General features: G+C 41.6%; 1 protein-coding gene across 2 annotated transcripts in view; it reads right to left on the bottom strand.

Moving 5' to 3' along the window:
* The window catches only part of SEC16B (SEC16 homolog B, endoplasmic reticulum export factor), a 602,132-nt gene that overhangs the window by 36,407 nt on the left and 549,433 nt on the right, over positions 1–16,292 (bottom strand). For both annotated transcript variants that reach the window (XM_053693298.1, XM_053693299.1), the window contains 2 exons: positions 12,619–12,698; positions 9,429–9,482 (listed from right to left, as the gene is read on the bottom strand). In XM_053693298.1, the coding sequence (XP_053549273.1) occupies positions 9,429–9,482; positions 12,619–12,698 (134 nt within the window). The remainder of the gene's footprint in view (positions 1–9,428; positions 9,483–12,618; positions 12,699–16,292) is intronic.

The raw sequence follows: 16,292 nt of genomic DNA, 5'->3' as shown, positions 1-16,292 counted from the left end.
AACATAAGAAAAATATTACAACAATTTTAAACTAATTACACCTACTCTAAGCCCCCTAATAAAATAACAAAGCCCCCCAAAATAAAAAAATGCCCTACCCTATTCTAAATTACAAAAGTTCAAAGCTCTTTTACCTTACCAGCCCTGAACAGGGCCCTTTGCGGGGCATGCCCCAAAGAATTCAGCTCTTTTGCCTGTAAAAAAAAACATACACTAACCCCCCCAACATTACAACCCACCACCCACATACCCCTAATCTAACCCAAACCCCCCTTAAATAAACCGAACACTAAGCCCCTGAAGATCTTCCTACCTTATCTTCACCTCACCGGGTATCACCAATCGGTCCTGGCTCCAAAATCTTCATCTAAGCCCAAGCGGGGGCTAGACATCCATCATCCGACGGCTGAAGAAGTCCAGAAGAGGCTCCAAAGTCTTCATCCTATCCGGGAAGAAGAGTAGATCCGGACCGGCAACCATCATCTTCCAAGTGGCATCTTCTATCTTCATCCGATGAGGACCGGCTCCATCTTGAAGACCTCCACCGCGGACCCATCTTCTTCCGACGACGTCCAACTGAAGAATGACGGTTCCTTTAAGGGACGTCATCCAAGATGGCGTCCCTCGAATTCCGATTGGCTGATAGGATTCTATCAGCCAATCGGAATTAAGGTAGGAAAATTCTGATTGGCTGATGGAATCAGCCAATCAGAATCAAGTTCAATCCGATTGGCTGATCCGATCAGCCAATCAGATTGAGCTCGCATTCTATTGGCTGATCGGAACAGCCAATAGAATGCAAGCTCAATCTGATTGGCTGATTTAATCAGCCAATCGGATTGAACTTGATTCTGATTGGCTGATTCCATCAGCCAATCGGAATTTTCCTACCTTAATTCCGATTGGCTGATAGAATCCTATCAGCCAATCGGAATTCGAGGGACGCCATCTTGGATGATGTCCCTTAAAGGAACCGTCATTCATCGGGAAGTCGTCGTCGGAAGAAGATGGGTCTGCGGTGGAGGTCTTCAAGATGGAGCCGGTCCTCATCGGATGAAGATAGAAGATGCCGCTTGGAAGATGATGGTTGCCGGTCCGGATCTACTCTTCTTCCCGGATAGGATGAAGACTTTGGAGCCTCTTCTGGACTTCTTCAGCCGTCGGATGATGGATGTCTAGCCCCCGTTTGGGCTTAGATGAAGATTTTGGAGCCAGGACCGATCGGTGATACCCGGTGAGGTGAAGATAAGGTAGGAAGATCTTCAGGGGCTTAGTGCTAGGTTTATTTAAGGGGGGTTTGGGTTAGATTAGGGGTATGTGGGTGGTGGGTTGTAATGTTGGGGGGGGTATTGTATGTTTTTTTTTACAGGCAAAAGAGCTGAATTATTTGGGGCATGCCCCGCAAAGGGCCCTGTTCAGGGCTGGTAAGGTAAAAGAGCTTTGAACTTTTGTAATTTAGAATAGGGTAGGGCATTTTTTTATTTTGGGGAGCTTTGTTATTTTATTAGGGGGCTTAGAGTAGGTGTAATTAGTTTAAAATTGTTGTAATATTTTTCTTATGTTTGTAAATATTTTTTTATTTTTTGTAACTTAGTTCTTTTTTATTTTTTGTACTTTAGTTAGTTTATTTCATTGTAGTTATTTGTAGGTATTGTATTTAATTAATTTATTGATAGTGTAGTGTTAGGTTTAATTGTAGGTAATTGTAGGTATTGTATTTAATTAATTTATAGATAGTGTAGTGTTAGGTTTAATTGTAACTTAGGTTAGGATTTATTTTACAGGTAATTTTGTAATTATTTTAACTATTTTAGCTATTAAATAGTTCTTAACTATTTAATAGCTATTGTACCTGGTTAAAATAAATACAAAGTTACCTGTAAAATAAATATTAATCCTAAATAGCTATAATAAAATTATAATTTATATTGTAGCTATATTAGGATTTATTTTACAGGTAAGTATTTAACTTTAAATAGGAATAATTTATTTAATAAGAGCTAATTAATTTCGTTAGATTTAAATTATATTTAACTTAGGGGGGGTGTTAGTGTTAGGGTTAGACTTAGCTTTAGGGGTTAATATATTTATTAGAATAGCGGCGAGATTCGGTCGGCAGATTAGGGGTTAATAATTGAAGTTAAGTGTCTGCGATGTTAGGGAGGGCAGATTAGGGGTTAATAAATATAATATAGGGGTCGGCGGTGTTAGGGGCAGCAAATTAGGGGTACATAGCTATAATGTAGGTGGCGGCTCTTTGCAGTCGGCAGATTAGGGGTTAATTATTGTAGGTAGGTGGCGGCGACGTTGTGGGGGGCAGGTTAGGGGTTAATAAATATAATATAGGGGTCGGCGATGTTAGGGCAGCAGATATGGGGTACCTAGCTATAATGTAGCTGGCGGCGGCGGCGTGCGGACGGCAGATTAGGGGTTAATAAGTGTAGGTAGCTGGCGGCGACGTTGTGGGGGGCAGATTAGGGGTTAATAAATATAATATAGGGGTCGGCGGTGTTAGGGGCAGCAGATTAGGGGTACATAAAGATAACGTAGGTGGCGGTCGGCAGATTAGGGGTTAAAAAATTTTAATCGAGTGTCGGCGATGTGGGGGGGCCTCGGTTTAGGGGTACATAGGTAGTTTATGGGTGTTAGTGTACTTTAGGGCACAGTAGTTAAGAGCTTTATGAACCGGCGTTAGCCCAGAAAGCTCTTAACTACTGACTTTTTTCTGCGGCTGGAGTTTTGTCGTTAGATTTCTAACGCTCACTTCAGCCACAACTCTAAATACCGGAGTTAGAAAGATCCCATTGAAAAGATAGGATACCCAATTGACGTAAGGGGATCTGCGGTATGTAAAAGTCGCGGCTGAAAAGTGAGCGTTAGACCCTTTTTGACTGACTCCAAATACTGGCGGTAGCCTAAAACCAGCGTTAGGAGCCTCTAACACTGGTTTTTACGGCTACCGCCAAACTCCAAATCTAGGCCACTGTAAGGCAGATAATTTAGAAACTCTTCGAGCAGAAGAGATAGCTATCAAAAACTAAACTTTCCAAGAAAACAACTTGTCTATGGAATGTAAAGGTTCAAACGGAACTCCTTGGAGAACCGAAAGAACAAGATTCAAAACTCCATGGCGGAGCCACAGGTTTATAGACAGGCTTGATTCTGACTAAAGCCTGAGCAAACGCTTGAACGTCTGGTACCTCTGCCAGACGCTTGTGTAACAGGATAGACAAAGCAGATATTTGTCCTTTTAAGGAACTAGCTGACAATCCTTTCTCCAATCCTTCTTGGAGAAAGGACAATATCCTGGGAATCCTAATCTTACTCCATGAGTAACCCTTGGATTCACACCAACAAATATATGTCCGCCATATCTTATGGTAGATTTTCCTGGTGACAGGCTTTCTAGCCTGAATCAGAATATCTATAACTGACTCAGAGAACCCACGCTTTGATAGAATTAAGCGTTCAATCTCCAAGCAGTCAGACATAGAGAAACTAAATTTGGATGCTTGAACGGACCCTGTATCAGAAGATCCTGCCTCATTGGCAATGTCCATGGTGGGGCAGATGACATGTCCACAAGGTCTGCATACCAAGTCCTGTGTGGCCACGCAGGCGCTATCAGAATCACCAAAGCCTTCTCCTGCTTGATTCTGGCAACCAGATGCGGGAGGAGAGGAAACGGTAGAAAAACATAAGCCAGATTGAAGGACCAAGGCGCTGCTAGAGCATCTATCAATACCGCCTTGGGATCCCGGGACCTTGACCCGTAGAGAGGAAGTTTGGTGTTCTGACGGGACGCCATCAGATCCAACTCTGGAGTGCCCCATAGCTGAGTCAGCTTGGCAAATACCTCCAAGTGGAGTTCCCACTCCCCCGGGTGAAAAGTCTGACGACTTAGAAAATCCGCCTCCCAGTTGTCTACTCCTGGGATGTGAATTGCTGAGAGATGGCAGGAGTGATCCTCCGCCCACCTGATTATTTTTGGTTACTTCCGTCATCGCTAGGGAACTCTTTGTTCCCCCCTGATGATTGATGTAAGCTACAATCGTGATGTTGTCCGACTGAAATCTGATGAATTTGGCCGCAGCTAGTTGAGGCCATCCCTGAAGAGCGGTGAATATCGCCCTCCGTTCCAGAATGTTTATCGGGAGAAGAGTTTCTTCCCGAGACCATAAGCCCTGAGCTTTCAGGGAGTCCCAGACTGCACCCCAGCCTAACAGACTGGCGTCGGTCGTTACAATGATCCACTCTGGTCTGCGGAAACATATTCCCTGAGACAAGTGACCCTGAGACAACCACCAGAGAAGAGAATCTCTGGTCTCCTGGTCCAACTGAGTTTGAGCAACGGAATGAAGAGCTCGGCAAGTAGATAACAGTTTAAACTTTCTGACCTCCGTCAGAAATATTTTCATTTCTACCGAGTCTATCAGGGTTCCTAGGAATGGAACTCTTGTGAGGGGGGAGAGAGAACTCTTTAAGACGTTCACCTTCCACCCGTGAGACCTCAGAAAGGCCACTACGATCTCCGTGTGAGACTTGGTTCTTTGGAAAGTTGACGCCTGAATTAAGATGTCGTCTAGGTAAGGCGCCACTGCTATGCCCCGCGGTCTTAGAACCGCCAGGAGGGAGCCTAGCACCTTTGTGAAAACTCTGGGAGCAGTGGCCAACCCGAAAGGAAGAGCCACAAACTGATAATGCTTGCCCAGAAAGGCGAACCTGAGAAACTGGTGATGATCTTTGTGGATAGGAATGTGTAGATACGCATCCTTTAGATCCACAGTAGTCATATATTGACCCTCCTGGATCATTGGTAAGATTGTCCGAATGGTCTCCATCTTGAATGATGGGACTCTGAGGAATTTGTTTAAAATTTTGAGATCCAGAATTGGTCTGAAAGTTCCTTCTTTTTTGGGAACCACAAACAGGTTTGAGTAAAACCCCAGTCCTTGTTCTGTCAATTGGAACTGGGTGGATCACTCCCATTGTATGTAGATCTTCTACACAGCGTAAAAACGCCTTCTTCTTCTGATCTGTAGAGAGACGAGAAATGTGGAACCTTCCCCTTGGAGGAGAGTCCTTGAATTCTAGAAGGTATCCCTGGGCTACAATCTCTAATGCCCAAGGATCGTGTACATCTCTTGCCCAGGCCTGAGCGAAGAGAGAGAGTCTGCCCCCTACTAGATCCGGTTCCGGATCGGGGGCTACCCCTTCATGCTGTCTTGGTGGCAGCTGCAGGCTTTTTGGCCTGTTTACCCTTATTCCAGCCCTGGTATGGTTTCCAGGTTGCCCTGGGCTGTGAAGCGTTACCCTCTTGCTTTGCAGCCGGAGAGGATGAAGTGGAGCCGTTCCTGAAATTGTGAAAGGAACGAATATTAGTTTTGTTCTTTGTCTTAAAGGGCTTGTCCTGAGGGAGAGCATGGCCTTTTCCCCCGGTGATATCTGAAATAATCTCTTTCAATTCAGGCCTGAAGAGGGTCTTTCCTTTGAAAGGAATGTTCAAAAGCTTGGATTTAGACGACACATCGGCCGACCAGGACTTTAGCCATAGCGCCCTGCGCCAAAATGGCGAAACCTGAATTGTTCGCCGCTAACTTAGCTATTTGGAAAGCGGCGTCAGTGATAAAAGAAGTAGCTAGCTTTAGAGCCTTAATTCTATACATAATTTCCTCATACGAGGTCTCCGTCTGGAGCGAGTCTTCCAGCGCCTCAAACCAGAAAGCAGCTGCAGTAGTTACAGGAATAATGCAGGCAATAGGTTGGAGAAGAAAACCTTGTTGAACAAAAATTTTCTTAAGTAAACCCTCTAACTTCTTATCCATAGGGTCTTGAAAAGCACAACTGTCTTCAATTGGTATGGTTGTGCGTTTAGCAAGTGTAGAAACAGCCCCCTCCACCTTAGGGACCGTCTGCCACGAGTCCCTCACAGGGTCAGGTATGGGGAACATTTTCTTAAAAACAGGAGGGGGAGCAAAGGGAACACCTGGTCTATCCCACTCCCTAGTAACGATATCCGCAATCCTCTTAGGGACCGGAAACGTATCCGTGTAAACAGGGACCTCTAGGTACTTGTCCATTTTACACAATTTCTCTGGGATCACCAAAGGGTCGCAGTCATCCAGGGTAGCTAATACCTCCCTAAGCAAAACGCGGAGGTGTTCTAGTTTAAATTTAAAAGCCAATGTATCTGAATCTGTCTGAGGAGGAACCCTTCCTGAATCAGAGACTTCTCCCTCAGACATCAAATCCCTCTCTCCCACTTCAGAGCGTTGTGAGGGTATATCGGATACGGCTATCAAAGCGTCAGAATGCTCATAATCTGTTCTTAAAACGGAGCTATCACGCTTTGCAGGTAACACGGGCAGTTTAGATAAGAAGGCTGTAAGAGAATTATCCATGACTGCCGCTAAGTCTTGTAATGTAAAAGGGTTAGACGCACTAGAGGTACTAGGCATCGCTTGCGCGGGTGTAACTGGTTGTGACACTTGGGGAGAGGCAGACTGGCTACCCTCGTTACCTTCAATCTAAGAATCATCTTGGGCCACATTCTTAAGTGCAACAATATGATCTTTAAAGTGTATGGACATATCAGTACAAGTGGGACACATTCTGAGAGGGGGTTCCACCATGGCGTCTAAACACATTGAACAAGGATTTTCCTTAGTGTCAGACATGTTTAACAGACTAGTAGAGTACACAAACAGGCTTGGAAATCACTTTAATCAAATAAAAAACACAATTTGAAAAAAACGTTACTGTGCCTTTAAGAGACAAAAAGAGCACACAATTTTACAAAACAGTGAAAAATGCAGCAATCTTTCTGAAATTATCACAGTATGTAGCTAAAGCCTTAATAAGATTGCACCACAAGTTTCAAAACGATTAACCCCTTAATGCCCAAACCGGAGCAGCCTAAAGCCAACACCTGGTTAAATTACTACAGCACCTTGCCATAGCCTAGCTGTGGCCCTACCTGCCCTTAGGGATCAGATTTGGGGGAATATAGCTTCTTGTAGGCCCTCAAACATCAGCAGGACCCTCCATGTGAAGCAGCATGAACTTCTCTGCAATTCTAAGTGCGCATCTGAGGCAGGAAATTAGGCCCCTCCCACTCTACTCCGGAGCTGTGAGGCCTAGTAAATCACTCCTAAGTGACTAAAAAACAGCCATGTGGTAATAACCCCAGAAAGAACACAAAAGGGCTTTCAAAGTGTCTTGCAAAACGATTTTTCCTTAGCCAAACAATCGATTGCCCTGAATAAGTGTCAACCAGTATATTAGCCCTATTATGTAAGCATTCAATTCCTTACTAAGTCTGTGAACATAGCTTACCCTCCCCTCATGGGGATATTGTCAGTCTCTTCTAGCATTATCTCAGTCTTGTCTAGAAATAAATGACTGAACATACCTTATTGCAGATCACCCTGCAAACTGTTCCCCCCAACTGAAGTTTTCTGGTACGCCTCAGTCCTGTGTGGGAACAGCAGTGGAGTTTAGTTACAACATGCTAAAATCATTTTCCTCTCAGCAGAAATCTTCATCACTTTTCTGCTAGAGAGTAAATAGTACAAACCGGTACAATTTAAAATAACAAACTTTTGATTGAAGATAATAAAACTGCAATTCTAACACCACATTCACTTTACATTCCCGAGAGAGACCCTAGTGCTTAGAGCCGGCAAAGAGAATGACTGGGGGGTGGAGCTAGAGGGGGAGCTATATGGACAGCTCTGCTGTGTGCTCTCTTTGCCACTTCCTGTAGGGAATGAGAATATCCCACAAGTAAAGGATGAATCCGTGGACTGGATACACCTTGCAAGAGAAAAACGGTATATAATATGTGTGGGTAAAGTAAAAGAGTAAGAGGAAAATTACAGCTAAACACAAAAACTGCAGAAATGTAAAAATAGCCTTGGTCCCAAACGGTCAGAAAATGGAAAAGTGGTCTGGGTTAAACAACTTTCCAATTTACTTTTATTATCAATTTTGCTTAGTTCTCTTGGAGCATGCACGTGTCTTTAGCCATTTGGTAGCAGTGTTTGCAACAATGTTTATAGCAATGTTATACATAGTTGCAAACACAGCTGCAATATAATGTTACAGACACTGTGTGACAGCAGAGTTTGCAAAAATGATTTAAAAAATGTTATATATAGTTGCAAACACTAGCCTGATGGCAAAGGACACATGCACGATTCTAGATCATAGTGTGTTGTACTTTCACAAGAATAAATGCATTTTCAAAAAGAGCCAAATGGCACGAGCGGCTGCCTTCTTCCACATTCGGATGCTACCAAAGCATACAAATGCACACTACCAATATACCGGTATATATATATATATATATATATATATATATATATATATATATATATATATATATATATATATATATATATATATATATATATATTTATTTTAACACACACATATATCTAAATTTTAAGTACTTCAAAAAAATACCTGCATAAAATCAGCTATTCTGTTATATAAAATGGAGACATTTATTGTTATTGCCGATTATGGCCTAGATTACATGTGAAGCAATATTTTGTGCAAGATTAAAAAGTAAATTATGCTTCAGTGAAATCTATAAGATGAGTACTGTATACCGTTAGCATCTGTGTGTTTGTATTACAAGTTGAAAATAAAGTTTTTTCTTTCGAAGGCAAATTACCAAGGTAGAAAGCAAACTGTAATTCCCATTGTGAAGTTAACAGTTATAATGGGGTATAGGGGTTAATAGGTTAGGAAGTTAATTATGGTGGGCTGTTGGGGTATAGGGGTTTATAGGTTAAGAAGTTTATTGCGTTGGGCAATTTGTGGTATAGGATTAGGAAGTTTATTGCGTTGGGCTATTGGCGGTATAGGGGTTAATAGATTAAGAAGTTTATTACGGTGGGCTGTTGGGGTATAGGGGTTTATAGGTTAGGAAGTTTATTGCATTGGGCTATTTGTGGTATAGGGTAAAATAGGTTAAGAAGTTTATTACGGTGGGCTATTGGAGGTATAGGGGTTAAGTAGCGTAGGGTTAGTTTTCGGTAGTGGGTTATGTCGGTTTAGGGGTACATAGGTATGTACCGATGCTGCTTGTAATATTTTGCCAGCTTCGCCACCAATTGTAATGTTTAGTATAACGTCCCTCTGCAATGCTGCCTTAAAAGAGTAATGTCATTGCCGCCTCTCAGCACTTTCGATCATCAGGGTGTAATAGAGCAACATTGACTAGTGGCTATGAAAAATATATAACACAGAATATAGGAGTCTGTACCCCACCCACCCACCTGTGATCTTATCTAATACAAGACATATTTATTTGTGTTCATCCATATTAAATTGACAAAACTTCACCATACACCTCTCGTGCATTACCATTCATTTATCTTGATTTCTATAAATGCAGATTTATAAATAAATAAAATTACCTGTGATGGGTTATATAATGGAATATTTCCTGCATTACGATCTGGAGGTGTTACCTGAAGTACAAAACAATCAGTTAAAATGTATTAAAAGGACATGTTACCAAAATGCTTAATCCCTAGAAAGTGATGCAGCATAGATGTAAAAAGCAGACAAAATATATCCCAAGAACATCTCTATGTAAAAAAAAAAAAATATTTTAAATCATCAGTAGCCACATCCTATTGTAAAGGGACTTTAGGCAGCCAATCGGATTGCCTGTCCTGGGACTTACTAGGGAGCGTTCATAGGGCATGTGCAGGCACAGTCACTTTCTTTCCCTTCTCAGTTTAACCCCTTAACGACACGCGTCGTACAGGGTACGTCTTGCACAAACTGGTCTTTAAAGACCAGCGACGTACCCTGTACGACGTTGGGGTTGAAAGCGGCTGGAAGCGATCCTTATCGTTTCCAGCCACTTTCCGGTTATTGTAGTGATGCCTCGATATCGAGGCATCACTGCAATAACATTTTTCCCCATCCGATGCAGAGAGAGCCACTCTGTGGCCCTCTCTGCACCGGACATCGATGCCGCGATCGTTAGTGGGTGGGAGCAGACGTGGGAGGCGGGTGGGCGGCGATCGATGGCTTACCGGTGGGCGGGATCGTGGGCGGGATTGCTGGGGGGCGCGCACGGACGCGCGCGCGTGCACAGGGGAGGCGGGCGGGCGCGTGCACGCGGAGGGAGCGGGTGGGAACCATTACACTATGGAACAGTGGTTTCTATTTAGAGGGAGAGAGGGGGGATAAATATGTTAATCAAAGGGATCTGGGAGGGGGTGGGGGTTTAGTCTTGGGGGGGGGAAGCTACACTACAGAAAAGTGGGGAAAAAATAAAAAATATACATTTTTTTTGTAAACTGGGTACTGGCAGACAGCTGCCAGTACCCAAGATGGCTCCCAATAATGTAGAGGGGGAGGGTTAGAGAGCTGTTTGGGGGGGGCATCAGGGAGGTTTGGGGCTAAGAGGGATCCTACACAGCAGCATATGTAAATATGCTCAAAAAAAAAAAAAAAAAAAAAGATACCTTTTATTTTAGTACTGGCAGACTTTCTGCCAGTACTTAAGATGGCGGGGACAATTGTGGGGTGGGGGAGGGAAGAGAGCTGTTTGGGAGGGATCAGTGGGTCTGATGTGTCAGGTGGGAGGCTGATCTCTACACTAAAGCTAAAATTAACCCTGCAAGCTCCCTACAAGATCCCTAATTAACCCCTTCACTGCTAGCCATAATACACGTGTGATGTGCAGCGGCATTTAGCAGCCTTCTAATTACCAAAAAGCATTGCCAAAGCCATATATGTCTGCTATTTCTGAACAAAGGGGATACCAGAGAAGCATTTACAACCATTTGTGCCATAATTGCACAAGCTGTTTGTAAATAATTTCAGTGAGAAACCTAAAATTGCGAAAAAAATTACGTTTTTTTTAAATTTGATCGCATTTGGCGGTGAAATGGTGGCATTAAATTTACCAAAATGGGCCTAGATCAATACTTTGGGTTGTCTACTACACTACACTAAAGCTAAAATTAACTCTACAAGCTCCCTACATGCTCCCTAATTAACCCCTTCACTGCTGGGCATAAAACACGTGTGGCGCGCAGTGGCATTTAGCAGCCTTCTAATTACCAAAAAGCAACGCCAAAGCCATATAAGTCTGCTATTTCTGAACAAAGGGGATCCCAGAGAAGCACTTACAACCATTTATGCCATAATTGCACAAGTTGTTTGTAAATAATTTCTGTGAGAAACCTAAAGTTTGTGAAAAAGTTACCATTTTTTTTATTTGATCGCATTTGGCGGTGAAATGGTGGCATGAAATATACCAAAATGGGCCTAGATCAATACTTTGGGATGTCTTCTAAAAAAAAATATATACATGTCAAGGGATATTTAGGTATTCCCGACAGATATCAGGGTTCCAATGTAACTAGCGCTCATTTTGAAAAAAAAAGTGGTTTTGAAATAGCAAAGTGCTACTTGTATTTATGGCCCTATAACTTGCAAAAAAAGCAAAGAAGATGTAAACATTGGGTATTTCTAAACTCAGGACAAATTTTAGAAACTATTTAGCATGGGTGTTTTTTGGTGGTTGTAGATGTGTAACAGATTTTGGGGGTCAAAGTTAGAAAAAGTGTGTTTTTTTCCATTTTTTCCTCATATTTTATAATATTTTTAATAGTAAATTATAAGATATGATGAAAATAATGGTATCTTTAGAAAGTCCATTTAGTGGCGAGAAAAACGGTATATAATATGTGTGGGTACAGTAAACGAGTAAGAGGAAAATTACAGCTAAACACAAACACCGCAGAAATGTAAAAATAGCCCTGGTCCTTAAGGGAAAGAAATTGAAAAATGGCCGTGTCCTTAAGGGGTTAAGAAAGGTTACTATAAAATGTTATGAGATAATGGCAAAATAGCAGGAGATCACAATAAAGCAAAGTATGAACAGTTTTTTTCTTCATACAGATAACAGCAGTTGAAGTCACAGAGCACTTACTCTTCCCTTTTTGAGACAGAGATGCTCATGAGATATTTTCTAGCCATCTTTTTACAGATATGGTGCATCACTTTTAAGTGATTTAGAATATGGGTAAAATGTCCCTTTAAATGGACATGGACTCATATGCTAAATAACTTGAATGTGCTGCAGCATAACTGTAGAAAGCTGACATGAAAATATCCCCTTAACATCTCTATGTAAAAAGGGAAGATATTTTACCTCAAAATTTCTTTAGCTCACCAAAGTGAATAGTTAAACTTCAGCTGCAAGTTGAAAAAACCCCCAAAACAAAAAAACAAATAAAATAAAACAATAGCCAATCAGCATCAACATTGCTGAGGTCATGCTTTGCTGTGATATTATGAGATTTCATATTAAACATCCTTAAACTGAATAGGAAAATAACATGACTGTGCCTGCACGTCAGATGCACATTCCCTTGCAAGTCCTGGGACTAGCATCCTGATTGGCTGCCTAAAGTTTCTTTACAATTTTTTTTTTTTTTTTTTACATAGAGATGTTCAGATAATATTTTCTAGTTAGCTTTTTACGGCTATGCTGCATCACTTTCAACTTCTTCAACATTTGGGTATCATGTCCCTTAAACTCAGTGTCTAAATCTCAGAGTGGCAAAAATTAAAACATACCACATTCTCAGGATGACTCTGGGATCCAGGAAATTCTAGGTTGCTTTTTATATTCTGCTGTTCTTCAATTTTCTTTATTCCTGACAAAATGTATAAAAAGAATCCATGACTCGGTTTTGGCAGGAAAGCTATGCTATGTCAGCTGTAGTGAGACATCATTTTTATGCCTATGGGATGAAGGGTTTTATGGAGTCCAAATACTTTCTCTACAACATCTACCTTAGTCCTCCGCAATCCTGCTCATGACTGTGTAAACTGATTCTGTGGTCTGAATTATACATTTTACAATCTTGCAATAAATTATTTATTGTTTTACATTATGGAAAAAGTCATATGGATGAATATTTCAGGTAGCTAAAATACATTACAAACTAATCAGTTCATCTGCACAATGCAGCAGACGCACTAACCGTGTATTTTTTTTTTCTCAACAAAAAACAATAAAAAACATAGTACTTGTACTCAAACTGTCTGAGAATTTTCATTAATGTATTGCCTTTCCTAATTTCATGGCCATGATTTTTTATCTGAGATACAAATACTTTTTTTAAATTACGAACTACCTGCAGACTGAAAGACAATTTCCATTTTTCTTTAACAATAGGCTAAATTAAAAGGGGTAAATGACAGGTTAAAGGGGCATATTTATCATAACCTGTCCGCCTGCTCTGAGGCGGCGGACAGAAATCAACTCGATCGAATACGATCAGGTTGATAGACACCCCCTGCTAGCAGCCGATTGGCCGCAAATCTGCAGGGGGCAGCATTGCACCAGCAGTTCACAAGAACTCCTGGTGCAATGATAAATGCCGACAGCATATGGTGTCAGCATTTATCAATGTGCAGCGGACATGATCCGCTATATCGGATCATGTCCACTCGCACCATAATAAATAGGCCCCAAATTCTCAAGACAAGCTATCTATCTAATCAGATTTTTTTTACATATACTGTTATTAATATTTTGCAAGTGTCTAACACAGTTTTTTTCAAGATGGAGCTACATTTCTTTCATGATGGTGAGAGTCCACGAGTCATCAGGTGTGGAAATAGTTCCCTCCTGACCACTAGGAGGAGGCAAAAGACAACTCAATACACCAGAGCTTTAAATACTCCCCACTTACCATGATCCTCAGTCATACTTATAGCCAAGTAGATGAGAAAATAGAAAAGCAGCCAATGGCATCACTGATTAAGTTGCTTTCTGAAAAAAAAAAAAAAAAATATCCCCCCACCAAAAAAAAAATATAGGGGTGCCCTTGCATTTCTATTGGCTGATTTTTTAATTCTTAGTCCAATCAGCAAATAGAATGAAAGCTTTTTCTAAGAATTAAAAATTAAGATAGGGTTTTTTTACGCTACACTGACCGACAAATGCCCTTTTCAGGTTTAAGTGTTAGTTAAGGGTTTTTTTTAACCCCTTAACGACCGAGGACGTGCAGGGTACGTCCTCAGAAAAAAGGCAGTTAACGCCTGAGAACGTACCCTGCACGTCCTCGGTGTGGAAAGCAGCTGGAAGCGATCCTGCTCGCTTCCAGCTGCTTTCCGGTTATTGCAGTGATGCCTCGATATGGAGGCATCCTGCAATAACCTTTTACGGCCATCCGATGCAGAGAGAGCCACTCTGTGGCCCTCTCTGCACCGGACATCAATGGCCGGTATCGTTGGTGGGTGGGAGCCAGTGTGGGAGGTGGGTGGAGGCCATCGATGGCCCTGGTCATGTGCAGCGGGGGCGGGATCGTGGGCGGGTAAGTCCGGGGGAGCGCGCGGGAGCGCGCACGTGCACGAGGGGGCGGGGGCGGGCGCGTGCACGGGGAGGGAGCGGGTGGGAACGCTACACTACAGAAAAAATGTGGGACATTTAATGTTAAAAAAAAACCCCTTAGGTGTGATTTAGGTGGTGGGGGTTGGTCCGTGGGCGGGGGGGATTGAGCTACACAACAGAAAAAAAATAAAAAAATTTAAAAAAATAAACATTTGATTGTTCAAACTGGCTACTGGCAGACAGCTGCCAGTACCCAAGATGGCCCCCAATAAGGCTGAGAGGGAGGCTTAGAGAGCTGTTTTGGGGGGGATCAGGGAGGTTGGGGGTTAAGGGGGATCCTAAACACAGCATATGTAAATATGCTTTTTTTTTTTTTTTCTTAAAAAAAAACAAAAAACTTTTATTTTAGTACTGGCAGACTTTCTGCCAGTACTTAAGATGGCGGGGACAATTGTGGGGTGGGGGAGAGAAGGGAGCTGTTTGGGAGGGATCAGGGGGTGGGATGTTTCAGGTGGGAGGCTGATCTCTACACTAAAGCTAAAATTAACCCTGCAAGCTCCCTACAAACTACCTAATTAACCCCTTCACTGCTAGCCATAATACACGTATGATGCACAGCAGCATTTAGCGACTTTTTAATTACCAAAAAGCAACGCCAAAGTCATATATGTCTGCTATTTCTGAACAAAGGGCATCCCAGAGAAGCATTTACAACAATTTGTGCCATAATTGCACAAGCTGTTTGTAAATAATTTCAGTGAGAAACCTAAAATTGTGAAAAAATTTAAGTTTTTTTTACTTTGATCGCATTTGGCGGTGAAATGGTGGCATGAAATATACCAAAATGGGCCTAGATCAATACTTTGGGATGTCTTTGAAAAAAATATATATACATGTCAATGGATATTCAGGGATTCCTGAAAGATATTAGTGTCCCAATGTAACTAGAGCTAATTTTGAAAAAAAGTGGTTTGGAAATAGCAAAGTGCTACTTGTATTTATGGCCCTATAACTTGCAAAAAAAGCAAAGAACATGTAAACATTGGGTATTTCTAAACTCAGGACAAAATGTAGAAACTATTTAGCATGGGTGTTTTTTAGTGGTTGTAGATGTGTAACAGATTTTGGGGGTCAAAGTTAGAAAAAGTGTGTTTTTTTCCATTTTTTCCTCATATTTTATAATGTTTTTTATAGTAAATTATAAGATATGATGAAAATATTGGTATCTTTTGAAAGTCCATTTAATGGCGAGAAAAACGGTATATAATATGTGTGGGTACAGTAAATGAGTAAGAGGAAAATTACAGCTAAACACAAACACCGCAAAAATGTAAAAATAGCCTTGGTCCCAAACGGACAGAAAATGGAAAAGTGCTGCGGTGATTAAGGGGTTAAGGGTGGGCTTTTTTTTTTTAAAGGGGATTTTAGTTTTAGGATAGGTCTTACTGGTTGTGGTTTTTTAATTTTGGTAATATTTTTATTTTGTTTTGTGTAATACTAATGTTTTTTTGTAATGGCAGTATTTTTTTTTTTTTTGTAACTTAGGTTAGGGATCTTGGGTGCTTTGCTGTTAGGAGGTTAGGGGGTATTTTGCGATGGGGGTATTGGCAGTTTAAGGGTAACTAGCGTAGGCAGTTTATAGCAGTGGGCTATGGTTATGGGGTGGTTTAGGGGTGAATAGCGTAGCGGGTTAATTTGCGGTGGGCTATGTGGTGGTTTAGGGGTTATAAGTGTAGGGAGTTTATTGAGGTTAAGGGGCGGTTAATGGTTTATTAGAGTAGGGGACTTATTGCAATGGGTAACATTGCTGCTCTATTGAATTCAATAAGGTTACTGTGATATTGCAAACGTGATATCCTCTAGATAAGGTTTTGCGGGCGTCAGGTTTTTTGCGATCACAAACTTTTTA

This window comes from Bombina bombina, chromosome 10 (assembly GCF_027579735.1).
Source record: "Bombina bombina isolate aBomBom1 chromosome 10, aBomBom1.pri, whole genome shotgun sequence".
NCBI classification, from domain to species: Eukaryota; Metazoa; Chordata; class Amphibia; order Anura; family Bombinatoridae; genus Bombina; species Bombina bombina.
Note: the sequence above shows the minus strand (reverse complement) of the source record. Positions and strands in the feature narration are given on the sequence as shown.